Genomic DNA, 27,632 nt, shown 5'->3' on the forward strand with positions numbered 1-27,632 from the left:
GGGAGCAACACGCCATCCTGCTCCACTTTTATCTCCTTGCAACCACTTGAGCACTCTACTCCCCACTTCTGCTAGCGCACAGCGCTTTTCAAACTTCCCTGTGATTCTGTAACCTTGCAATGGAATTTCAGAAGTGGTGTAAGACAGCTGCTGGCCTAAGCTCAGGCCTTTCCCAGCAGCCAGCCCGCAGGCCGGGCTCTCTTATCCCTCCGCTCTGGCGTTAGCCCCCGATCTCGCACTGTCTGGGAAGGGCGTGAGGAAAGACATCACTCCGCCACGGAGAGCTACCGCTGACCTGCCTGAGCTCCGGGGGAGCCGTCATGAACGGCGGGGCAGCTGCAGAGCAGCTCTGAGCCAGCACTGCCAGTCCCTCACCAAGCCCACCCTCTCCTGCTCCCCGCGGGGGCGCCTTCCCCCGGCGGCCCTTTGTGGCAGCGGATTCCTTCCCGCTGACGTTCCCATTCTCGGCTCCCCGCCCTGGCCTGGACCGCCCGGGCGTCACCCGGCCGCGGGCGGGACGGGGCGGGGTCAGGCAGCCCGGGAGGGGCCGCCGCGGCCCAGCTCCCCGATTGGCGCGCGGACGGCCCCAACAGCCTCGAGGAGGGCGGTGGGGCCGGGCCGTGAGGGAGTGACTAGAACTTTCCGCGGCCGCGGGCGGACTCTAGCCTCAGCCCAGAGCTGCCAGTGCCTGCGACCTGCGCCCCCAGGCAGCGGGGAGACAGCCGATATGACCCACTTCAACAAGGGGCCCTCCTACGGACTCTCCGCCGAAGTCAAGAACAAGGTACGGGGGGCAGCGGCGGCAGCACGAGGCTCGACCGGGCTTTGTCTGCACCAAGCAGGCAGGGGTGGAACAAGGTGCGACGTCGGGGTTTGCTGTCTCCAGCTCCCGACGGGGATCCCCGCCTGGACGTGGCACGGTAAAGGTGCTCCCGCCGGTGGCCGCCGGTCAGCGCTGTTTTCCGTGGCGCCTCTCGGGAAACTTGTAGCCGCGTCGGGAGCCGGAGTGGTGGTCCGACCCATGTGTCGTGATGCTTGCTCGCCTTCGTGGGTGTTGTCCCCGTTCCCCTTCCGGGAGGGGGCACGGAGCGGCGCTGGGGCCTGTGGCCGTCCCAAGCCCACGGCGCAAAGCCGTAGGTAGGGCCGGATCAGGACGCTACCGACAGCGAGTGGAGAGGAGCGGCTGAGACGCGGCGCGGCCCGGCCCACCGCGCGGCACATTCCAGCCGCATGACATCATGGGCATGGGCGGTGCGCGGCCAATCGGCGCCGGCTCCGCATAGGCCGCGCATTGTGTGTGCGGCCCGGCCCAGGCCCTGCCGGCCCGGCCCCGCCCCGCTCCTGCTGGCTGGCCGTGGGCACACAAAGGCGCCGTGCGGCGCCGAGCGGGGTCTGCTCGGAGCTTCGTGTCCCGCGGGGAACGCTGCCCTCAGGGACGGCACCCAGCGGTGGCTGTCGTGGCGGAGGCTTGTCGTAGCTCCGCGGCTTCGGTGCTCAACGGCGTCCGAGGCTTTGCCACCGGAGGGCTGTGCAGCTTTTGTGCTTTGTTTTACTGAGCTGCTCTGGCTTGACTTGAGTGTTCTTCGCGTTCTGTGGAACAAAAGATGCTTATCTTCGTGTCCTGTTACACAGGCTGATACCTTGTAGGGAACAGTTGTCCTTAAGAGGAGAAACATATGCGATAAAAACTCCGCCGGTATATAACTAGGGACGGGTTGGTTCTCTGTGTCTTTATTGGCACGGTTAAATTCTAACCGTGGTATCTAATAACTGGTTATTAAACCCGCGGCGCTGGTTTCGGGCTTCAGCACGTTCCCAAATCCTGCTTGACTTGTGGTTGAATAGGAGGGGGAGAAGGGAGAGAAATAGCTTAAGCATTGTAATTTATGTAGAAAGTCTAGTTTAACACGTTGGAAACGTCACAAAATATACTTTTTTTTTCTTAGTTGTTTTTCTTAGGATGGTTGTGGGTTTCTGCTATAAAGTTTGGTGACATCATGTAACCAAATGTGTTCCAGAGTAATGGCTTCCAATGGCTAAACTTCGTGATTGATCTGCAGTGTTTAAAAAAAGACAAGAAAGTGTATTGTGTGTACTGCGTGTAAATTGGGAAGGAAATAAAAGGTATTTTGCTGTCAAAAACATTGACAGAGTCATGCAGGCTTACCAGGGATTCCTCCATGGGGATGAGATGGAAACAGATTAATTTCAGTTTCTTATTGTCATCAGCCTCCTTAGGGCCTCCTGAGAAGAACTGTTCCTAGCCCCTGCCTTAACAGAAGGTTTGAAACCCGTGCATTTCACACCTTTTTTTCTAAAAGGCCTTCTACTCTCTCTTGTTATCTGTTGTTTTCCTCGCTTTTTCTGCTTTTTTTTCCAGTGCATGTATTTTCAGAGGAGTAGGTGTGGCAGCTTCAGTTCATTTGTGTGCAGGCTTCTGCTGCGGTCCTTGAAAATGTCAGTGTAGCAGTGTCATAACAAAAATATTTCAGATGTGGCAAGGAAAAAGGAATTAATCTCCTTTTAAAAAGAAAACACTAAGCAAACAAACAAAAAACAGCAACAAAAACTAGCAAGAGGTGAAGTTTAAATCTTTTGAGAACATCACACCAACTGTGAGATCAGATTCCAAAGCGATTAGGTTAGAGATAGATGGAATGTGTACCTCTGTTTCTGTGCATCATTCGAGAAGGTAATATATCTGTAATGATCAGAATTTTCTTCTTCCAGATTCTTCCATCTCAAATATTTGAAGAACACAATCCAGTTTGTAGGATTATTTTTAGTACTGATCTTAATGGTGTTTTCTAAGGCACTGAGCTTTGTGCACACGGTAGCGTTACAGGTTTTCCCATGTGGCGGAAGTAGCCATAGCATCTTCCTGCTTGAATGATGCCGAATGTTAGTTTCCCTTGTTGGAAATTTTCTGTGTTTTCCTGCAGAAAATGGATGTGATGATAGCTATGCTGCCTGAGAACCCAGAAAAGTATCCAGGTTTTAGATTTTATTCTTCATTTTCTCACTTGGTATTATTTTACTGGTCAGAGAGCATTTGTTTACAAGGGTATTTGAATAGACGAGTACATCACATCCTCATGCGCTATATGAATTGTGTTTAATTGATGTTCAAGATTTGTCTCTAGGCTTAAATCTTTGTTTAGTTAGATGTTTAGTTTTTTTTTTTTTCGTTTTCTTTTCATTTTTTTCTGTTCCCATCCTTTAGAGGCTCCACCCTTCTCTTGTTTTGCTCCTTACCTTAGCTGAAACTGAGGTGTCTGGTCTCTGTTACAGATACATCTTCCTCTTTCCTATGAAGAATGGATGGAGTCTAGGTACTAGTTCTTATCTGTAAGGAAGCTGGTCTGCATGAGAAACACGTAGGTGGTCAAACCAGTGTAATCCCTTTGAAGCTGATCCCCATTTTGCTTGAAATATTTGATCCAAAACAAAGAGTCTGTTAAAAGCCCTTTGAGCTGATTGCAGTGGGGGAGTTTCTGCAGTACATTAGGCTCACTTTAGATGGTGGTGCAATAGATGAAGCTACAAGCTAATGTTATGCTTGTCTCTGATTTACAACTGAGGTAGATAAGGAATTAGCAGACACTTTTGCTCCATTTTCCCACTGCATAAAGTGTGGAGCAAACAGGAACACCAGGCAGGAGGAGGGGTTCCAGGTCTTTCAGTTGCTTCCTAGTGACTTCACCCTTCCCATGGAAATAATGTTTACATTGGGCAGGCACTTATATTCTCCCTCCTCTTAGGTCTGATAACCTGCCAGTTTCACCTCCATGTAAGACAAAGGATGGGCAGAAGTATGGTCTGTATGGGGACTTATCCTTTGCATAGCATTTGGCTGTCTTGATTCTAGACTCTGTCCTTCCTTCCAGGTCATCCCTCTGCCAGGAGACAGGTACTGGTCAGTACCATTTTCAAAACTTTTTTAAGATACCAGAGTGACTGAGGTGGCTTTGTCCTTGCAGCTGCTGTCCTGAAAGATCAACCACTACTACTAGGGCAAAGGAAGGGAAACAAATCAGACTGAAGGCTGTTAGACAAATAAAACTTGAAAATTAGGAGGTACTTTGTTTACAAGTGTGCAGGAGGGCAGTCATACTGCCTGCTTTCCTTCTTGAAGGCAGATCCAGATTAATAAAGATTTGAAGTCTGTAGTGAATAATGCTAATTAGTCCTAGATATGATTATTGCGTTCCTCCTGAAACTGCTGAGGAGGGAACTTTTGTGCTGTATTTCATTTGCTACAGGCCAAATAAACAGATATAATTGCTTTATCCAAAAGTTACTCTTTTATGAACGTCTTCAACTGGGAACCAGATTTGCATCATTAACTTTCAGGTATTGTAACTAGGGATTTAATAGCTCAAGATTTGGGTGACTGTAGTTTCTTTCCTTTCAAAACAGTAGTAATACCATTTTCCTTCTTACAATTTAACTGTTCATCCTCTATACTTGTTTCACCCTTCCATTTTATGCACCTTGGGTAAGAACTTTTGCTGCTGATAAATTGTATTTCTGTAAATGTTGCCTGGAATGTAATTAAAAATATTATATTGGATAAAAGCAATGAAAACTTAAGCTTTGAGAGCACAGGTGATGTCTTCTGTGATCTCATTTGACTAATCTGATAGCCTTCTATGATACCATGATCAAAGGGGTAGATGAAGGGAGATTTGTGGATGTCATCTACCTTGACTTCAGCGAGGCTATTGATACTGTCTCACATAACACCTGCATAGAACAGCTCAGGAGATGTGGAACAGTCGTGTGGCTTGATGACAGAGTTCAAAGGGTTGTCATCAGTGGCACAGAGTCAAGTTGGAGGCCTGCAGCCAGTGGTGTTCCCTGGGGATCAGTAATGGGTCCATTTTTTTTTCAGTATCTCTTATCAACGACCTGCATGAGGGCATTGAGTGCACCCTCAGCAAGTTCCCTGATGACATAAAACTGGGGGAGGGTGGGGGGCAGGGAGCATGGCTGACACCTTTCAGGCTGTGCTGCCACTCAGTGAGATCTGGACAGGCTGAGAGCTGGGTGATGGCAAACCATATGAAGTTCAATAAGGACAAGTGCGGGGTCCTGCATCTGGAGAGGAATAATGACAGGCACCAGTAGAGGCTGGGGGCTGCCCTGCTTGAAAGCAGCTCTGTGAAGAAAGACCTTGGAGTTATGCATGGGACAGCAATGTGCCCTTGTGGCCAAGAGGTATCCTGGGATGCATCAAGAAAATTGTGGCCAGCAGGGCTAGAGCAATTCTTCTCCCCTTCTACTCTACGCTGCTGAGACCACACCTGGAATACTGTGTCCAGTTTTGGACTCTCCAGTTCAAGAGAGACAGGGACCAACTGGAGAGAGTCCAGTGCAGAGCCATGAGGATGACTGGGGGACTTGAGCATCTCCCCTGTGGAGAGACACTGAGACCCCTGAGGCTGTTTAGTCTGGAGAAGAGAAAGCTGAGAGGAGATCTGATCAATGTGTACAAATACCTGAGGGACGGGTGTAAAACGAAGGGGCCAACCTCATTTCTGTAGTGCACAGCAATAAACCAAGGAGCAATGGATACAAACTTGAGCATAGAAGGTTTCAGCTCTGCATGAGGAGCAGCTTTACAGTGAGGGTGACAGAGCCCTGGAGCAGGCTGCCCAGAGAGGTTATAGAGTCTCCTTCTCTGGAGACTTTCAAAACCCACCTGGATACATACCTCTGCAGACTTCCCTGGGTGATACTGCTTTGGCAGGGGCTTTGGACTTGATCTCTGGAGGTCCCTTCTGTGATTCTGTGCTCACAGTACAGGATCTCTGCATTCCCATTCTCTTGTACTGTACCTGGGTGTCTGTATAGCTTTTAAAGAACCATAATTGTAGAATCATTACGGTTGAAAAAGGTGCTGTAAGATCATAAAATGATCAACAATGCTGTCAACCCAGCACCACCACAAACTCTAAACTATGTCTCAAAATGCCATGGCCACACATCTGTTGAACACCTTCAGAGATAGTGACTCCACTTCCCTGGGGAGCCTGTTACTATGCCTGAGAACTCTTTCAGTAAATCATTTTATCCTAATATCAAATCTACACCTCCCCTGGTGCAACTTGAGGCCATTTCCTCTTGTCTTATCACTACACAGTCGGGAGAGGAGTCCAGCACCCACCTCACTACCACACTTTTTCAGAGTGCTGTGGAGAGCATTAAGGTCTCCCCTCAGCCTCCTTTTCTCTAGACTATAACCAACCCTAGTACCCTCAGCTGCTTCTCACAAGACCTGTTCTCTGGCTTCATTGCCCTTCTCTGGACATGCTCCAGCAACTTAGTGTTCTTCTTGTAGTGAAAGTAATACTGTTAAGTAATCTTTAAGCAAGGCAGTATCTTTCATGTCCAAGTAGCAAATTCAATTCATGTGTTTCAAGTACAACCATCCCATATCACCTTTGCCATGACACAAATTTCCAATTTATTGTATGGAGAATAAATTAAAAACCCAGTATTTTGGTGCTTGTGGGAGTACTGTAACAGCAGCATATACACTCAGATTTTACAAAGGCAATTTGGGAGGAAATAGCAGAAGGGTTTTGCAAGATCAGTCACTGAACTTAGGCTTATTCCGTTAACTCATGGTTTCTGATAGTTGGTCATAGCTGTTGAAGTTAATGTTTACTACCTAAATACCACTTTCAATATGCATAGCACTAAAACTTTTCCCTGAGTCAAATTGCTGTATTTTTTCCCAAAAACTGGTGTTTTTTTCTGTCTGGATCCAAGCTTTAATAACAAATTAGCCATTCAAATGAACAACTTTATAACTTTGTCTTTTATATTTATAATATTCCAGAAACCTCCGTGTTAACCTTCAGACATTCTGTTTTTAGTAGCCATTCCCAAGACTCCTTTATAATTGTAATACACAGAGATTAAGTGTTGAGTGAAAACTTTTGCTATAGGCTTAGTTATGAAATCTGTCATCTAGGTGTACAGAATGCATTCAGTGTAAGGGAATGGTTCTTAATGGTACAGTCAGCAGCAATCCACAAAGCATAAACATAAGAGTGGAATAATTCCATAGCTAAAGGTACAGTTGGTGTTTGACACAGTAACTATGTTTGTCACTTAAAACACCTTAGTGATGGAAATAATGAAAACTTGTACTTTGTTAGTCTTAAGACAGAATACATTTTTTTTAATGTATCGGCAATCAGACAAGTGAGAATTCTCCCAACTTGTGCACAGTATCTCTGCTGGTTACTTATTTCTGATGCTTAGTTTTCCTTTGGCCATATTACATCTCAGTCACTTGTATTCAACAGCACTTCCTAGACACTGGTGCTACTGTCTGCTTCCCTCTTTCCAAGTCACATGCTGTCCGTGTGCTGTGCAAGAGACTCTTGGACCTCTCAGAAAGTGTTTGCCACCTCATCTGCTGAAACATAAGTCTAGCCTTTTGCTGGAGATGTTGCAGAGGGCTTTGTTTTCAAAGAACCCTAGTCAAACAGCTTTATTAAGCTGCAGTAAGGTAGTGATTTGTGTTCTAGCATAATATCCCTTGTGTGAAAACTTCTCATACTGATTGAGAAAGTAGCCCTAATCAGTAGCTACCTGGTTGGGTTGAAGGTTTGTTTTTTGTTTTGCAAAGGAAGAAACTATTCCTGCAGTGTCTCCATTTATGTCCATCCTTCACTGTCTGCCTCAGCATGTCCACTCTCTCTATCTCAATGCATCTGATCTATTTTCATGTTTCCCTGTTACTGTCTCCGAGCATGTCTGCTCTCTTAGCATGTTTCAGGTATATGTTTTCAATTCTATGGCTACTTCAGTAGAACTATTAATAATACAGCAATAATAAGTAGAGCTCCTAACAAGTACACAGTGATGGTGATGAAACCTAGGTAGCGTGGAGTTGACAGTTAATACCTGTGATACATCTCCTTTTATGGTAAGCAGAAGCAAGTAATTTGCCACAGAAACACTTTTTCTTGCCAGCAGCTTGGATGTTAGTGTCTCTGTCATCTGCTGAAATCCACCTGTGTCAACCAAGCATTGCACATTCTGCACACTTGCCCAGACCCATGAACAAGGAGCCTGCCTCTGGAAGCCCTCAGACAGCCCCACTGAGTAGACATACCCTATATCCAGTTCACCCTGAGCAGGTGAGATGAAACAAACCTATGAAAGCAGTTAATTATGTTTTGGAGTCCTCCTGAGTCTCAAAGCTTGGTCACTTGAGACAGTGCACAGCCATTCTCAATCTGCAAGTGCGTCTCAGCCTCCTGTAGGGATGGAGAGGTCCCTGAAGATTGGAAGCTGGCCAATGTGATACCCATTCACAAGAAGGGTCGTAAGGAGGAGCCAGAAAACTACAGACCTGTCAGCCTGACCTCAGTGCCAGGCAAGGGCATGGAACAGGTAATCTTGGGTGCCATCACAAAGCACCTACGGGATGGCCAAGGGATCAGGCCCAGCCAGCATGGGTTTAGGAAGGGCAAGTCCTGCCTCACCAACCTCATCTCCTTTTATGATCAGGTTACCTGCCTGGTGAATGTGGGGAAGGCTGTGGATGTAGTCTACCTGGACTTCAGCAAAGCCTTTGACACCATCTGCCACAAGAAGCTCCTAGCCAAGCTGGCAGCTCATGGTTTGGACAGATTCACTCTGTGCTGTATCAAGAACTGGCTGGATGGCAGAGCTCAGAGAGTGGTGGTGAATGGTGCCACATCCAGTTGGCAGCCAGTTACTAGTGGTGTTCCCCAAGGATCAGTACTGGGCCCAGTCCTGTTCAATATCTTTATAGATGATCTGGATGAGGGGATTGAGTCCAGCATCAGTAAGTTTGCAGGTGACACCAAGCTAGGAGCAGGTGTTGATCTGTTGGAAGGTAGGAGAGCCCTGCAGAGGGACCTGGACAGGCTGGATGGGTGGGCAGAGGCCAATGGGATGAGATTGAACAAGGCCAAGTGCAGGGTTCTGCACTTTGGCCACAAGAACCCCAAGCAGCGCTATAGGCTGGGGACTGAGTGGCTGGAGAGCAGTCAGGAGGAAAGGGACCTGGGGGTACTGATAGATAATAAGCTGAAGATGAGCCAGCAGTGTGCCCAGGTGGCCAAGAGAGCCAATGGCATCCTGGCCTGCATCAGGAACAATATGGCCAGTAGGACAAGGGAGGTTATTCTGCCCCTGTACTCAACACTGGTCAGGCCACACCTTGAGTACTGTTTCCAGTTCTGGGCCCCTCAATTCAAGAAAGATGTTGAGGTGCTGGAACATGTCCAGAGAAGGGCAACAAAGCTGGTGAGGGGCCTGGAGCACAAATCCTATGAGGAGAGGTTGAGGGAGCTGGGGGTGTTTAGCCTGGAGAAGAGGAGGCTCAGGGGTGATCTTATTACTGTCTACAACTACCTGAAGGGGCAGTGTAGCCAGGTGGGGGTTGGCCTCTTCTCCCAGGCAACCAGCAATAGAACAAGGGGACACAGTCTCAAGTTGTGCCAGGGTAGGTATAGGCTGGATATTAGGAAGAAGTTCTTCACAGAGAGAGTGATTGGCATTGGAATGGGCTGCCCAGGTAGGTGGTGGAGGCACCGTCCCTGGGGGTTTTCAAGAAAAGACTGGATGAGGCACTTAGTGCCATGGTCTAGTTGATTGGTGATAGATTGGACTGGATGATCTTGGAGGTCTCTTCCAACCTGGTTGATTCTATGATTCTATGTCATTTCCACTCTCATGTCTTGGCTTACACCTGTTTTTTTTTTTTTCTAGTAGGGAGGTGATGAGTGGCATAGCGTATCTAGAATTAGCTCCTGCCTCTCGAAAATCAAAGCAGAGATATGGAGCACTAGGCTGGGGTGGGGTGTGTGTGTGTGAGGACAGTGCAGATAAAACCTGCTGCTGTTGCTGCCAGCAAAGCGTGGTGCCTATTGTAAATGAAGGGTGAGAATGCTCCCTGTGGACTTCAGTGTTTAACCTTGGGAAGTACAGGGGCTCTGCACTTCCACTTCTAAAACACTTTCTGTGCATTTTTGAAATGTATTCTGGTGACCTTGGGTTTGGTGGATTCATAAACTTAGTGAAACTTCTGCTGGTGATAGGACGACATAATAGACACCTTTAAACATTAACTCAGCTAGTTTTAAGTACTGAGCCTTGTGCCCTTTATGTGAAAGCTCACAGTATATCTCCGATGGCCAGAACACCTCTGAAGAAAGCAGAGTTTGGCAGTCACGACAATTAAATGGGATTGTGGTCTCAGGAAAATAAAAGCTGCATTTGCATTACAGTCAAGTTTGCTGGTTTAAAATGAACAAATGAATATGCACACAGGAAGGTGTAATTTCAGAGTCAAAGTTCAGAAAAATACCTGCTCTGGTCCTGTTACCAAGTCAGGAACCTTAAAAGACAGATGGATGCAAGCACGTGTTGTTGTGGGATAATGGCATGTCAGTGATTTTGTTAGTTTTTTTTCTCTCATCTTGTGGGTTTGTTGGGATTTTTTTAGGACGTTAACATGGAGCCTTTTTCTTGCCTTCAGCTAATTTGTAATTTGCCTTGCAGGATAAAAGATAGATGCTTTTTCTGTGTTCAGAATGGTTGGCTTCAGCAGCTGTGTAACACCATATATGCTGTGCATCTGACTCATCCTTTTAAGGCAAACTTTGTAGAGATTCCCATCCCCTGTGGAACTGTACAGGAAAGGCCTTCAGTGAAAATGAGTTTGAGACCCAGACATGTAGGGCAATTTGAAACAGATTTTTTTTCTAAGTGAGATCATGTGAAAATCCTTTTTTGTTTAAGAGGGACTCTTTTACGTAAAAGTGCTTCTTGTAAGTATCTGATTCTAACAGTTTGCTGGCTCACGCAGCTATCTTTAGCAGCAAATGCTCTCTTTTGTGTAAATATCTTTGGTTTTGCAGTAATGCCTCAGAGTAACTTCTGTTGTTGTTTCTCTTTAGTGGGACAGAACTACAGTGCTTTTCTCAAAACCACTTTTAACTTTCTTCAGGTGGGTGGTTCTATGTTTAGGTGTGGGTTTTTTTGTGCTGTGTTTTGAGTGTTGTGGTTTAGTATGTTTGTTTTGGGGTTTTTTTCCCTCCTCTTTAAACCACTGCAGTGTTTAGTAGATGTTAGGAGGAAAGAGAATTAAACTTCTTACTGCTTATAGAAACCTGTGTCTTACCTGAAGTAGATACAATTCTGGATGTATAGCTGACAAAGCCTTCAAGGTGTTAGTCACCCCAGAGGAGCTGGCAGTAAAAGAAGCCCGTTACAGTGAGGCATGAAGTGCTGCAGTCCCAGCTGCGCTCGAGTACCCTGTTTGGACTCTCACCAAACTGCCTGACTCAGTCCCAGTTGCTGGGCCAAGAGTGCTTTAAGCGTTAGTAACTTACTCTGATCACTAATTCTTGCTTCTTCCAGGAAGTGGGACATCAGTGCTGGAACAATGCATCATGGCCTGTGCTGGAGAGGGAACCTGCATTTAGAGTAGCATTTTGGAAAGCTTGCATCAAGACTTCAGTGTTCTATAACTTCAGAGAGTTCTGACTTATTCGTTAGCCATATGCTGCTGTAAAACACAGTTCCTCTGCTTTGTTAAGTGAAGAAGGTTTGAAGAGAACAAAAAGCGTGAGAGAGTCTCAGTCTCAAATAATCAACTTTTGTAGTCCTGTTTGGAAGGTGAAGTTGGAATGCTTGTCAGCACAGCTGGGCCTTGGGAGAGGGCTGCAGGGTCACAATACAACTTGTTTTGCGGTGTAATTTAGAAGATGTTCTACTGGAGAGTAAAATACCTAAAGAAGAAAGAATATCACAAGATGTCAGAGGTTGGAAGGTACCCAAAGAGATAATCAAGTCCAGTGCCCCTGCCAGAGCAGGACCATACAGTCTTGCTCAGGTCACACAGGAACACATCCAGATGGGTCTTGAAAGTCTCCAGAGAAGGAGACTCCACAGCTTCTCTGGGGAGCCTGTTCCAGTACTTGGTGACCCTTACAGTCAAGAAGTTCTCCCTTGTGTTGAGGTGGAACCTCCTGTACTGCAGCTTCCATCATTGCTCCTTGTCCTATCCCAGGGAGCAAGTGAGCAGAGCCTGATGTGTCCCCCCCCCCATCCCCCCCCGATCCCCATCCCTCAGATGTTTATAAACATTTATTAAATCCCCTCTCAGTCTTCTCCAGACTGAACAGCCCTAGGTCCCTCAGCCTCTTCTCATCAGGCAGTGCTCCAGTTCCCTAATCATCCTTGTAGCCCCTTGCTGGACCGTTTCCAACATATCCCTGTCCCTCTTAAACTGAGGAGCCCAAATACGTAATATGTAATTTCCTGGATTGCTATAGTAGCAAAGTACTCCCAGAAGCATACAGTGCTGATTGATGTCACTGTTTCTAGCCTTTGAGAACTACTCTTCCAGCAGTTCAAGTGAAGTTGTCTTTGGAGGTGCTTCCTGGATTACTAGAAATCTAGCCCGGTTTCAGACTTTCTGGGTTTTTTGGGTTGGTTGGTTTGTTTCTGATTATGTACCAGATTGTTCTGTTAGATTGTTTTTGTAAATCTGTTTTCCCCGCAAACCACCCAGGTGTCACTGCAGTCTTCTAGTACAGCAGCTCAGCAGTATCCCCAGCACAGAGCTTAGCAGGTGGTTTCAGAATCACAAACATTCCACTTGGAAAAGACCCCCAGGTTCACCAAGTCCAACCATTATCCCTACTCTACAAAGTTCACCCTTAAACCATATCCCCAAGCACCATGTACAAACCACCTTTAAACACCGCTAGGGTTGGTGACTCCACCACTTCCCTGGGCAGTGCATTCTAATGCCTGACCATTCTTAGGGGGAAAATGTTTCCTAATGTCCAGTCTAAAAATGTTTCCTAATGTCCTGGGGCAGCTTGAGGCCATTCCCTTTTGTTCTGTCACTAAGGACCTGTGGGACCAGACCAGCAGCAGCCTCTCCACAACCTCCTTTCAGGTAGCTGTAGGCAATGATGAGGTTTCCCTTCAGCCTCTTCTTCTTCAAACTAACCATCTTCAGCTCATTCAGTCACTCCTCATCATATTTACTCTCCAGGCCCTTCACAGCTTCCTTACCCTCCTCTGCACTGGCTCCAGCACCTCCACATCTCTCTTGTGCACAACACTCAAGGTGTGGCCTTACCAGGGCCAAGTAGAAAGGGACAGTCACCTCCCTGCTCCTGCTGGACACAGCATTTCTGATCCCACCCAGTATGCCTTTGGCTTGCTTGGCCACCTGGGTACACTGCTGGCTTATATTAAGTTTGTCTGTTACAACCCCCAGATCGTTTTCTGCCATCAGCTTTCCAGCCACATTGCCCCAGGCCTGTAGTGTTCCCTGGGGCTGTTGTGGCCCAAGTGCCTGACCTGGCATTTGGCCTTGTTGAAGCTCATTGCTCATTCCATTGATGTTGGCCATGGATCCATGTATCCAAGCCCCTCTGCAGAGCCTCCCAACCCTCCTGCAGATCAGCACTGCCACCTAACTTGGTACCATCTGTGAACTCACTACTGGCACACTTATGTCTGCATCAAGGGCGTCAATAAAGATACTAAACAGAAGTGGTCCCAATGCTGAGCCCTGGGGAACACCACTTGTGCCCGGCTGCCAGGTGGATTTAGCTCCACTGACCACCACCCTTTGGGCCCTTTTCACCCAGCAGTGCTTTACCCAGTTTGGCTCTGTGGGGAGTAGTGCCAAAGGCTTTTCAGCAGTCCAGGTAGACAATACCCACAGCTTTTCCCTCATCCCACAGTAATTTTGGCACAGAAAGAGATCAGGTTGGTCAGGCAGGACCCCTGCTGGCTGGGCCTGCTTTCCTGGTTATTCTCTCTATGGTCTGTAATAGCCATATCAACACTTGGCTGAGAAGAAACTTCATATCACAGTATTCCTTGAAGTGAAAACAGCAGTGATTTCAAATGAGAGGTATTATATATAGTATTTTTGATATATATGTATAAAATATAGTATTATATATAATATTCCTGGAATCATCTTCATTTAAACTGTTCAATAATATGGAGACTAAGGATACAGTGCAAAGGGACTCAGTGGCACCAGGCATAATGTAAGGTGCTACAGTTTCAAGTGGAAGCTGTGACTGTGAAGAAATAACACAGGAAATGTGAGCGAACCTGGGGGAACAGACCTGTGTGGGTGAGAGCACTGCAGAGAATGAGGGAAGCAGTGCTGAGTCCAAGGGCTGGGGCACATCTGAGCTGCTGGTGCACTCTGGGGGCAGAGATGGTAGTGTTTGCTTCTTGACTAGTTTTCAGGCTGTCATAAAATCATACTGGCAGCCAGGGAGTAGAATGCTTAGTTCTTCCAGCCCGCTGATCTGGCCACAAACACCATGCACGGCTACAGGCATCTTACTTGTAAAATGAGTTGGAAAGTTTGAAGCACGACTCATTCTTACTTCAGAAGTGGTGCCTATGGGAAGAGTGCCAGGAATTTTGGATTAATGCTCATTCATCTTCCTTTTAAAGATTATAGCCTACATTTTGATTTACAGAGAGAGCAGTGAGACATTGGCAAGTTATCAGTTATGTTGCACATGAAAAATACTGTTGAATATTAAGCAAAATGGATACAGCTGTAAGGTTTTTATGCTATGTAGTACAGTAGGATGCAGCTTCCAGTATTAGTGCTTCCCCTTGCTTTCATCTGGATTTTTATCATCCCTTTATCTTTGGGTTTCTCATGCACAAATTTGCTTCCTAACATTTGCATGCAGTCCTGGTCAGCACAGATAGAATTAACAGGGAGTTTTAATTTGTCCTTATGATGAAACATCATTGAGTAGGTAGCTCAAATGGCAAGAAGCTCCCCTTGACAAAAAACTTGGTACCCTCTGTTTCTCACCCACTATGTTATTTGTTTAGTCTATGACTAAATAACCACTCTTCTGGCAGTCTATAACAGTTAAAACTGTTCTGCAGAAAGATACTGATTTATGTCCTTACTGCTCTCCCTCACCTCTGAAGCATAGATATATTACCTACTTACACTGGAGCATTTTAACCAGAAAGTTTTAACTTAGTTGTATAATTGAAAAAGAAAGAATTCTAGAAAACCTTTCTTATTGGTTATGAGAAGAATGCTTTCTCTGCTGTGCTCTTTCCTTGGTCATTCACATCAACCAGTAAGCTCATACCACTTGTTTGTAGTGGACATTTTGCTGTCTAACTGGCATAGATGTGAGATTCAGAACAGCATGTGGTGAACAGAACAGGGCAGCTCAGGTGTCAGCTGCGGTTCTGGAGAAAAAAATAGGACTAGCTATATTGTCTGCCTCACTCCCACTTGTAATAAGTAAGGGCTTCAGCGATCTTCTGCCTTGGTACCATGACATAGTTACATTTTCATCTTTCCCCACAGACTAGTGCCAAGCAAGTGATAAAGAGATATCAGTGCTGGTGTCTTTGGCCTCCTGAGAGGCAGCGTTTATTTCAGTGCAAAGAACATTTGTGGGCACCACTGAAACTGAAATTGTTTCACTCGCATAGTTCCAAATCAGTAAAATTTGAAAGGTCAATAGAGGAATAAATTGCTGCTTGAAACTTAGACAGCTTTTGGTCTTGAAAGCTGTGTTTTTCCCTTAGTTACCTTTTTGCTTTTAGTAGATATGACATAAATGTGGAAAAGTAAAATTAACCCCCCTGGCTAGACATGGATTAAATTCAGTACAAGATCAGTGTGTCCCATACTTACTGTAACTCCAGTGAGATTTCTCTATTCAGTATTTTTTTAGTGGAATGGGAAGCTAGTAATTTTGTCTAACTTCAACCAAGGATATGGGCTGTTTCTCCCTATAAAGAATATTAACATCTAAAACTTAGGGATTTGTTTAGTTTTTGTGTTCACTCTGAAAAACTGTATGTGTGGCCTCTCCAGGTACTCTTATCTTTTATACCCAGGTTTTCTGTTTGTTAGTCCCAGTGACTTATAAAAAACTTACGCAGTGTGCTTTAACTTTTTCTTGAGACACTGTCAGAGTATTTTTCCAGAGCAGCAGCAATATAGACAGCTGAACTCTTAAACCAGAGATCTGGCACCTCTCTGGCCCTTGGGGTACATTGTGTACTGTGTAATTAGGAAAAAGATTATTATGAAGGGACAACTGAAAGCCCATGTAATACCACTTACAGTGTGAACTACTGGTTAAAATTAGCACTCAAGCTACACATGCTACAGGCACGTCAAATAACTTGAAGGGACACAAAAAATCATTAAAGGCGGCCGACAGAACTTCATTTGTTTCCAGGAATCCACACACTTGATAAACCCAGTGATGACTGCTGTTCTTGTGCTACAGACACAGGAAGGGTTTTACACCTTAGCCTGAGGCATACGTTGGCATAAATATCTGCGTATTGTCTTGCAACAGGCAAGTGACACTTACAGTTGTCTCAGGTTGTAGGAAGAAATGAGCAATTTTGACCAATAGTATAAATTCTAGTTTCCTTTCGAAGATGATCCTGCCTATTGAATCTGTACCCCTTGAAGCATCAACAAAACCCCAGCATGTACAACTTTATCTTTCAAGATTTGTCAGAACAAAGAAAATAACTGTTGGCTTCCTGTTATCTGCTTCCATACTTTTATCAAATCTTCCTGTTGCTATTCATTTTTTCATAACATTGATGATGTAAACTTTATTTAAAGCTGCTTTCACCTTCAGTAGACCATGTATGTATTCCTGTGCTGTGGACTTGTGAGATTGAAGTACCTTCCATGGAAGTTCAGTAATCAAAAAGGATAAAATGCTGGTGTGTTGGTTAGCAGTAACAGTAAAAAAAACAGACTTAAAAAAAAATGTCTATCATGGCTCAGAATACTGCATCCAGTTCTTGGAATATTGCATTCATTCCTGCGCTCCCCAGTTCAAGAGGAACGGGGATCAACTGGAGAGAGTCCAAGGAAGGGCTACAAGGATGCTGAAGGGACTGGAGCAATGCCTGATGAGGAAAGGCTGAGGGCCCTGGGGCTCGTTAGTCTGTAGAGAAGGCCGAGAGGGGATCTGATCTATGTCTGTAAATATCTGAGGGCTGGAGTTCAGGGAGGGACAGGGACAGCCTCTGCTCACTTGTGCCCTGGCACAGGACAAGGGGCAAGGGATGGAATCAGCAGCCTAGGAAGTTCCACCTCAACATGAGGAAGAACTTCTTGACTGTAAGATTCCCAGAGCACTGGCACAGGCTGCCCAGAGAGGTTGTGGAGTCTCCTTCTCTGGAGCCTTTCCAACCCTATCTGAACGTGTTCCTGTGCAACCTGCACTGGATTCTCTGCTCCTGCTCTGGCAGGAGTTGGACTGGAAGATCTCCAGAGGCCAATTCCAACCCCTAACATACTTTGATTCTTCCAGCTTCCCCTTGTAGATAGAAATCAAGGGGGACAGATGTGGAAAATATTAATTATACACTGGTAGTATTACATACATTCTGGATGTGCTGTCAGAAGTAAGAGCTAAAAACTCAGAGTAAGCAGAGTGCTTTGTTTCTGGTAGCACTTGACCTGTCATTCACCCCGTTTAACCCTCTTCTTGTCACTTGTCTAAAGTTTCCATGTCTTTAGCTTATCAGGTGTACTTGGCATAATTTCCAACAAAATATCACCACTCTTCACTTTGTATATCCTAGTTTCCCACCATTTCAAAAATCAGAACAAAATTGTTACCACACTTAAGGAAAACTGTAGTGAAGACAGTTCCAAAACCCAGCAGATTGCTTTCAGTGGCCACAAGACCAGGTTCTTCACACTGAAGCTGGTTTCATTTTCGGTCTCTGGACAGTGCTTACCAAAGCACTGTAATGGCACCCAAAGACAATTTCAAACCTCTCAAAAGACTCAGTATTTGAACGCCATCAAGTAAACATTTTTCAGGAGAGGTGGTAAAATTCCATCTAATTACTTCGAAGTTCCCTCAGCAATAGAGGCAGCAATTTAATCTCCAGATGAGTTGTAATCTGGCACATGGAATGCACTTAGCATTCAGTGAAAACAACTTTGGCCATCTTTTTTCCTTTATATGCTTGCCAAGAAACAGTAAAATCACCACGCTTGCTGAAGTCTTTAGGGTTCTCATTCTCACTGGTTCTTCCCTTGGGTAAGGAAGAGAGCATGATCTTTAAAATGTGCCTTTTGCTGGCATGATCATGGACTTGAAAAATTTATTTGCAGATCTTAAATTAAATGAAGTTTTAGAAAAATAAGGTGTGGGAAGACAGCTCCAGTTTTATTCCAGACACTTGTAACTGCTGCATGGCTGCATTATGACTTAGCATTGTCTTGAAGCTACACTGGAACAGAACCTGCTTGAATTTTCAGGAAGCATAATTGACATGAGCAGGCAGTGTGAGCTTGCAGCACAGAAGGCCAATGACAGCCTTGGCTGTATGCAAAGCAGCATGGCCAGAGATGGAGAGAGGGGATCCTGCCCCTCTGCTCTGCTGAGACCTCACCTGCACTGTTTTGTCCACCTCTAGAGTCCTCAATAGAGGAAGGACATGGACCTGATGGAACAGGTCCAGAGGAGGCCACAAAGGTCGTCAGGGGGTTGGAGCAGTTCTGGACAGGACAGGCTGAGGTAGCTGGGGATGTCCAGCCTGGAGAAGAGAAAGCTTCAGGAAGACTTAATAGTAAAAGAGCCCTACAAGAAGGCTGCAGAGAGACTGTTTGCAAAAGCCTGCAGGACAGGACAAGGACAATGGCTTCAAACTAGAGCAGAGCTGATGTAGATTGGATGTGAGGAACAAGTTCTGCACCATGAGGGTGCTGGAACAGTGGAACAGGTTGCCCAGGGAGGTGGTTGAGGCTCCATCCCTGGAGATATTCAAGGTGAGGCTGGACAGGGCTGTGGGCAGTCTGATCTAGTGGAGTTTGTCCCTGCTGACTGTGGGGGGTTGAACTGGATGATCTTTGGAGGCCACTTCCAACCCAGAGCATTCTGTGGTCTGTGATTTCTTACATGTCTGTGGAACTGAAGAGCTACAAAAGAGATGAGCTTAGCCCCCTCTCTGTATCCACATGCATGCTAAGATGTCCATTTCAACATCATGTAGACTGCCAATGATCAGCCTGCACTGTCTGCTGGCTTTGAACTGGAGTATCAGAGCATAACCAGGTTTTGGTCTTGCTACAGATCCTTTCGCTTGTTTCTGTAGACATGTTCAGAACACATTGTGTGCTGTGCACCTGGGCTGTACTTGTAGCTTCAGATTTTGTAGACAAGATCACTTCTGCTGGGTCACCAGGATCTTTCATGTGTCAGAAGAGCCCGATGCTACTTCTCAGTCTTCTGGGGCTGTATTTTGGTGCTTCTCTTTTGCAACTGACTCAGCTGACTGCTGCTCTGCTGTAAGTTTAAGCAAGCTAGTTGAGTCCAGCCAGATGTTGCAGCAGACACAAATGAAGGCTGTGATCGTGTAAGCCTTGTTTCCATAGGGAATAAAAATAGCCATGAGAAGTAGTGTGTAAATTGATCACAAGGTTAGGAAGGAGAAAGAGGATAACCAGCTTCCTTATACACCGTTTTCAAGATGTTAACCTTCCGTTAGCCACTCAAAAACCATGACTACCAAGCCTTTACTATTATTGCCATCACTGCCAATGAGGAATGTGGTTGTGGTGCTTCTGGTCCAGAGCTTAAGGAAGGTACAAGTGGACAGTCTGTCTCTGTAAAGAGACCAAAATGCAGAGGCTTCCTGTGTGAAGCTGGGAACTTCAGCTAGTCTCTGTAGTCTGCTCAGCTGTCTGCTATCCCAACATTTAAAGTCATGACATTTTCCTCACCATATGACCTGAGTTTTCCTTTTTTTTTTTTTTTCTTTTCCCTTCTCAATGAGAAAAGGAGCATCTTAACTCTTTTAGACCAGCTTTGGTCTAAAATAGCTTTTGGTGCTGAGGTACTTGTTGTCTTGTGCAGAATATTGCACAGAAATTTATACATTAATCAAGATCTTACTAGGAGAATATTTTAGTTCATTATCCCTATCTGTAACTAAGGCACCATAGCACCACCATTACAAATAGTCTAAGGAAAATAAGTACTATCTAGAGCAGTTTTTGAACTAAAGCCAGAGATACAGGAATTTTCCATTCCCCTTGGATGAAAACTGAGTGCAGAATAGTGTAAGTTTGAGTTTGTTCAGTTTAGAGCTGGGGATTACTGACGCTAGCCAAAATGTAGTGTTTGCCTCTATGCAAGTACCTCAGAGAGGCTGGCGTTGTCATCTCCTGCAGTCAGGCTCATAAATGGTCTTTCAGGGCTGAAGTCTAACACAGAGCGAGATTGGCTGTTAACCTGAATGTGGATGGCTCTACGCTGCTCTCTCGTTAAGAATCTGAAAGCAGCCGATGTGACTGAGCTGACTCGCTGTGAGGCAGACAGGAGATACTAGGCAGCCCTTCTAATGAGGGCTGAAAAGTGTTGCCAATCTCCACGCTAGTGGCAGCTATTTATTGCAGAACAAGTGGCAATGCTTCCAATGATACAATCCCTGTGCTCCAGTCACCAGTACTGCCAAGTGTTGCAACAGTTCAGGCTGCAGGAATTTTGGAGCACAGGCCCTGTTTGCTGCTGACGTTATTGAAGGTTACCAGGTGTAGGCATTCCATTCACACAGATTAATTTCTAGTGACTGAAGCATTAAGTGGCACACTGAGTAGAGAGCTTTGAACACCTGGAACGGAAGATTTTAAGCTACCTTGCTAACAGCTCTGGGCCTCTGATACCCCTATCTTCAAAGGCCACTGTAGTTTTTATCTCTGCAATTTAAGACCTAAGATCACAGTTCATTCAATCAATCTTCCAACAGAGCAAGAAAAGGGAACTAAGAGATATACAAAAGATGAAGTTTGAAAAAGCTCATAATTCTTAATGCTGTAGCAACAAGGACAGAACTTACTGGGTCACTTCCATTAATAATAATCTATCTTTAAAAAGAGGCAAGCCCATCATAACTTTTGGCTGAATAACTTCAAGTCTATTCTGTGAAAGTTAATGTGTAGAAATGTACACCTGAGTAGCAGTGCTCATGGCATGGAAGTTCAGAACTCTAGTGTTATGAAACACTCCCACTGAAGCACAGCTTTGACAGTGTCTTTTCAGAGAAGTCATCGTTCCACTGCAGCCATCAAAAGACTCTTCACAAGCTCCTGCAATACTTACAGTGGGAAGAACTGTTAAGTAAGTGCATCAAAGTGCTGCTTTACAAATAAATGTTTAGTAAGGCCAGAAGCATTATCACAGAAGGCTAGAAGACTTACACCCCTACTGTGGTATCTGAAATCCAGCAACACAATTTCTGGATAAATGCTTTAGCATACTCTTGGAAATAGATTGCTGGGCAGGATTCTCTTGTGAAGTGACTTTGTACCTGCTTGTATTACAGATTGCCCTGAAATATGACCCTCAGATAGAAGAAGATCTGCGTAACTGGATAGAAGAGGTTACAGGGATGAGCATTGGTGCTAACTTCCAGCTGGGATTAAAAGACGGCATCATTTTATGCGAGTAAGCGTTTATTAAATAAACTTACTATTAGCAGTGTTCCACTTCTGAGGAACTAAGGAGAGATTTTGTGAAGACTCTCCTTGAAGCATATCAGCAGTAAGAGTGAGAGATAACTGACAGTAGGGTGGCAGACAGTTTCCTTGGTTCTGTGGACAAGGATGAAGACTTCAGCCTCCTTTCTAAGCATTTCTACATGTAACAGTGAAGCTCTTCTCTGTAATAATCAAGTGGCATACAGTTCTTATGGTCTGTTGGACTCATTAGATCTGAGATCTGGGCTAACTATGTATAAGCAAAACAACCCTTTTGATTAAACTAATGCACCTAATAAAGTATGAGTGAAAATAGTATGTAATGCCTGCACAGATGGTATAAAGAAAAAAATCTATTGTTTAAGCATTTCCCTTTTTTTCACTTCCCCAGGCTTATAAATAAGCTGCAGCCAGGATCAGTGAAGAAAATTAATCAATCAAAACTAAATTGGCACCAGGTAAAACAACCAAAAAAATACCCCCAAAACTACTTCTCTAACCCCTCCAATCCCCAAACAGTTCTTTCGTTCTGTATTAACAAGTTTGCTATTAATGTGGTACACCTTAAATCTTAAATCGTACAGAGGTTTTGTGTATGATACAAACACTACAGCTGATGATGCTCCATACATCAACAGCATTCAGCAGCAAGATGGGTCAGAAAGGGCAGCTGAGCATTCCTATGTAATAGTGCATTAACTATTAAATAGAATTGTGGGTGAGAGAAGAACATCAAGCCTCACAGCAAAACCTTTCTCCAAGTTCAAACAAGCTGTTAGCTGCTCTTATTAGATCAACTGGAGTGTTTGATTAAGGCAGTGCTGCAAGGTGTGAGCTCAACAGCTTGTCTGTACTAGGACTTCACTGCATGAAGTGTCCTGCTGGTGGAGAGGATAGGGAGGGAAGAGACCTAAACAGAAGAAATGGTTGTGTACCAGAGGTCAAATAGGGTGCAGACTACAGCATGCCTTTCATTTCAGTCTGTCCAGGATTCCTTTATTCTAGCATTTCCCCCCACTAAGGGACTGTCAGGTACCAAGTATTGGAAGGGCTGCTGGTTAGAGCAGACTGCCTTTTACTGTTGGTTTCATTGTCATTGAACACTTCTAAATACAGTATTTTTATTAAAAAAAAAACCCAACCAAACAAAAAAACCTCAAACAAGTTTGAATCCCTCTTAAGGCTTCTGAAGGGAAGCTGATATGTGGCCCCTACTCCTCTGACGCTGTATTGCTTTTCAATTTCTACAGCACACAGTGCTGGACCAATTGCAATAAATCCCATTATTTTTGTTGAATATGTCTCAAGAGCAAGATAATACCTTCAAACCCAGTCTTATGTTCTAACTCTGCACAGAGTTCTGATTTTACTGGGTCACCAACTGCTGAAGTCAAATAACATGTGCAGTAGGGCAAACTTGCCAGTTATAAGCAGGATTTAGGTAGGTATTTCCCTGGCAAAGGACACAGTTGAGAGAGTTTTGTCATGAAAGCCCTGTCTAATTAAGTCTGTAGTAGTCACTGATGGGAAGATGCCAGGCTAGAGAAATCTTAGACTGCTTTCTGGAGTCAGTGTTAAAACTAGATCTCAGACTGAACCATGCCAACTGTTTTGTCCGGTTTGCAGAAGGCAAAGAACTTGTGTAAAACAAGCAAAAGAAATCAACACCAGAAACCTTTCTAAGTAGTTTCTGAACTGAAAACTGTTTTCTTTTTTTTTTACCTGTTTAGCTGGAGAACATTGGGAATTTTATCAAATCCATTCAAGTGTATGGCATGAAGCCACATGATATTTTTGAGGCAAATGATCTTTTTGAAAATGGCAATATGACTCAAGTACAGACAACTCTAGTGGCACTAGCGGGGTTGGTAAGTACTTGTATCCATGGCAGTGGCACAAAGCCACATGCCAGTCCAGATAGATACACCCTTCTGCTCATGTGTGTGTGAAATGGCCTATACTGCAAGTCTAGGATATTTCAGAGGGCTATGTCCTGCCACATGCCTCCAGGGAAGGCTTGGAGTTCAGAGTTAGAATTCTTGACTGCAGCTCTGGAGCTCTGTGTGTATACGCAGAACCAGGGAGGCTTACAGGAGAACACTAATTCCTGCAGAGAATCCTTCTGACAAGGCCCCTGGGGAGTGTTGGCAGGCCACTTTGCAGCGTCCTGGGGGACTTAACTTCTCTCACCCCTGCCAAAACTGCTAAGAGAGGAACCTGCTTTGTGACATCGCTTGAGAGCCCAGCACCAGGGCTGTAATGCAGGTGTTCCAGTAAGAGAAAATACGCTTTAAAACTGAATACTCTTTATTTTCCCTCTCCCTAAATAGGCAAAAACTAAAGGTTTTCATACTACAATTGACATTGGTGTCAAATATGCAGAGAAACAAGCACGAAGTTTTGATGCAGGAAAACTGAAAGCTGGTCAAAGTGTAATTGGCCTGCAGGTACGTCTGACATTAGCTTGCAGTTAATCTGTTCACTGGAGAACTTTCTTGTTTTTGTAACTGATACACTGTTTATGCAGAACTAAAATACAGCCTTGTCATGGAAGGAGGTATGAGGCTTTCATTTTTGTAAGCAGTTGATTAGCTTTGTAGGCTCAAGTGACCTCGTGGAAAGTTTGTATTTGTGTTAAAGCTGCAGTAAGAGTGCTAAGGAGGAAGGGAGCAGCTTATACTAGCAGCAGCAGCATCTCCCTCCTCTAGAGTGGTTTTAAGTAGGAGCCTTTGATTAGCTAAAGCTTCTTACATGGTAGGAGCTTTTTTTTTTCCTCTTCACTTTGCTAAGTAGTTGTAAACCAAAACTGACATAAAATCTTAAAAAGACTATGGCAGTGAAATTGAATCATTGCTGTCCAAGTTAACACACGCTGATGACACGTGGATATGCTCATCTGATGGAATTGCAGTGTGGCTGGGCAGATGCCCCTCACTGAGATGCCTCATTGTGACAGTTGCCTTTGTGCAGCTGCCTTCTGAAGCTGGGTGTGGAGCAGGGGCAATTTCCACAGGCTGCATGAAGGAGGCATGCACTCAAATTTGCTGTCAGCTATGACAGCTACCAACCATTTGTTTCTGCAGATTCTGCTTGCTGTACAAATAAAAGTAACTTTTTCTGTCCTCTTCCTCTACCCCATAAAGATGGGCACCAACAAGTGTGCCAGTCAGGCAGGCATGACTGCTTATGGAACTAGAAGACACCTCTACGATCCAAAAATGCAAACTGATAAGCCATTTGACCAGACAACAATTAGCCTTCAGATGGGCACTAACAAAGGAGCGAGTCAGGTAAGCATGAGAGCAGACACAGCTCTCCACCTGGGGTAGAAGTCTGCATGTTGTGTGCAGCAGCAGGTACAGTTCAAGTCTGCTTCCACGCGGTGATCCAGAAACTTGAATTTCTTGTCACTAACCAGTGTGGTTTGTGCTGAGTGCCTCAGGCATAGCAATGATCTGTGCTTCTGCAATTCCCAAGCTGGCTGCGTTGCACTGAAGGAAAGCAGTTGCTGCAAGTACTAACGAGACACAGGCAAGACAAAAATTGCTTCCTGGACACTGCCTCAGTCTGAACACTTGCTGTTTTCTGCTCAAAGGAGAATAGCCTGGACCTCACTGCAAGGAGTTTCTTCTCAGATTTAACTTACCAGTGAACACACATTGCTGTGATAGGCTTTGTTAAACTTTAATCCTGCTCTCTAACATGCCCAGTCAGGTGTACTGGCTGTGGTCTTGAACCTAGAAACATAGCTTTTAACCTTACTGACCCTCTCCAATCCTCTCTTGTCAGGCTGGTATGCTGGCCCCAGGTACCAGGAGAGACATCTACGATCAGAAGCACATACTGCAGCCTGTGGATAACTCAACTATCTCATTACAAATGGGTACCAACAAAGTGGCTTCCCAGAAGGGAATGAGTGTGTACGGGCTGGGCCGACAGGTGTATGACCCCAAGTACTGTGCTGCACCAACAGAACCTGTCATTCACAATGGCAGCCAAGGGACAGGCACCAATGGCTCCGAGATCAGTGACAGCGATTATCAGGCAGAGTACCCTGATGACTACCACGGAGAGTACCAAGATGACTACCCAAGAGATTACCATGGTCAGTACAGTGACCAGGGCATTGATTATTAGTCTTGCATCAACAGCTCAGTATTAGTCCATTCTTTTATGCAGAACGAAACTAGTCTTGTGGAATCGTTCCCTGTCTTTCCTACACACTATACTTAATGTACCTAAAGAAATACTGCCTTACATACATTCCTTTCTCTGCCCTTTCCCTCTCTAGTTGCCTTTAGTGCTGTAACAGGTGTAGGCTACAGCATAAACAATAACTGCATATGAAGTAAAAGGAATACTGTGAAAGGGGGAGTGCTCTTGTACAGCCAGGATGTCTCACAAGGAGGTATGCATTTTCACCTCTCTTTGAAGTGGGTATTTACAGGCCATGTTAAGCCTTCGTTTTACACAGTTATAGCTTCTCCATTTGCCAGATGAGATACAAGAGTTTCCTGCTTAAAGTTCAGTGTGTCTTTGCCAATGGTATCTCAGCCATCACCTCAGCTGATTTAACATTCCCATGTTTCTGAGGTCTTGTTTGTTCATGGTAAGTCATGCGTTAGCCAGAGGTGTGCATTTGTGATAGTGTCATTCCATTATCAATGCTGACCAAACTTACAAACAGTTGTCTTGATAAAAAGGGAGCTTGTACAAAGTCTTGAGCCAACAGGAAGTCCCATGATGGATGGTGCATTTACTTTTTATTGTGCCATAATGTATCCATGTAGAAATGCTTTTTCTTCCTTGAACTGTATTTATTGCCACACTTCTCAAACTGATCCCAGTGTATTTTTATAAATAAATATTTTTTTCTTAAAGGTATGTAGAAGATCCTGTCTTATTTGTTGTGCTACCATAACTGGAGATTAGATGCCACAAAAATTATTCCCCAGCTGGCATCGCCTTTGCCTGCGGCCAGGGTAATGTAGAACTGCTGGCTGTTGCAGTTTGAATTCTTCCTCTTCTATGGGATTTAAGCTAACAATGTCCTGGGAGTGACAGTGACCCAAGAGGGAAGGAATGTAGCTCCTTCACAACACAGTTCACTTCCCCTTAGCAGCTCACCAAACCCCTGCCCTTCTTTCAAGGTAAATGAGGAACTGCACATTTAATGCTGTGTCTGCCACAGCCTGTAGCCTTCATACCCCCACTCTGAAAACTCTAAACATCCTTGCTTCAGAGTAAGTCAAGAGATATCCAAGTCTTTGTGCCTGCTGGCCTGCAATCCAAGTGCTGTGCTCACTGACGGTGGAGCTTTGATCCTGTAAAGAGCAGCCTGACTGCTTTCATCACCTTGGAGTGCAGGCAAGCTGCAAGAGCATGCTAGCAATGGGGACCACCAAGCCTAACGACTGTAAAAATAATTAAAAGGTATTTACATTATTTGTTTACCAAAGTATTTGGTTTTACGCACATTGTTTACAGCAACATCTAAAATGTTTGTTTATACATTACCATCTAAAATGAGTTCTGGCCTTACCCTAAGCCAAGCAACTGCTGCTTTGTGCTATCAGGTTTTACTGTCTGTGGGTGTGATGTGGTGACCTGACTTTCAGCTGACCTCTGTTGAGACTGAAGCTTACTTATTTCATAGAACTAAATGAGAAAGGACCTCTGGAGGCCACTGGTCCAGGCCCTGCATCTGAGGCAAGAGAATTATTACTAAGATGTCTCTTAGGACCTGCTCTATCCTGAATGGTAATATTTGCTCCCTCTTGAAAAGAATTAAAACATTGCACTGAATACTGAATAGCAGTGCTACACTCACCACCAGCAGCTCTGTAGCTGTGATAGTTTGGGTGGCTGAAAGCTGTACCATGCCCTCTTGCTCTTTTGAGGTCCAGAACACCACATACACTGTATGCCTATTTGCTGTCAGCCACAGAGGTAGCCAGTGAGATCATAACTGAATTGAGGGTTTGAAGTAGACACCAGGTGAGACCAAATACAAAATGCCTTGCTTAAAACAGTAAGGTCTGATACTGAGCCTCTTCCTGGCAGACACCATCAG

General features: G+C 44.9%; 1 protein-coding gene across 1 annotated transcript; it reads left to right on the forward strand.

The window, feature by feature from the left end:
• The first annotated feature begins 554 nt into the window (after positions 1-554).
• On the forward strand, positions 555-26,443 carry CNN3 (calponin 3). The gene is made up of 7 exons (XM_064147300.1): positions 555-784; positions 21,406-21,527; positions 21,951-22,017; positions 23,290-23,427; positions 23,890-24,006; positions 24,703-24,849; positions 25,349-26,443. The coding sequence occupies exons 1-7, from the start codon at positions 728-730 to the stop codon at positions 25,694-25,696; spliced, it is 996 nt and encodes a 331-aa protein (XP_064003370.1). The 5' UTR covers positions 555-727; the 3' UTR covers positions 25,697-26,443.
• Positions 26,444-27,632: the final 1,189 nt, after the last annotated feature.

This window comes from Pogoniulus pusillus, chromosome 8 (genome assembly GCF_015220805.1).
Source record: "Pogoniulus pusillus isolate bPogPus1 chromosome 8, bPogPus1.pri, whole genome shotgun sequence".
Classification (NCBI taxonomy): domain Eukaryota; kingdom Metazoa; phylum Chordata; class Aves; order Piciformes; family Lybiidae; genus Pogoniulus; species Pogoniulus pusillus.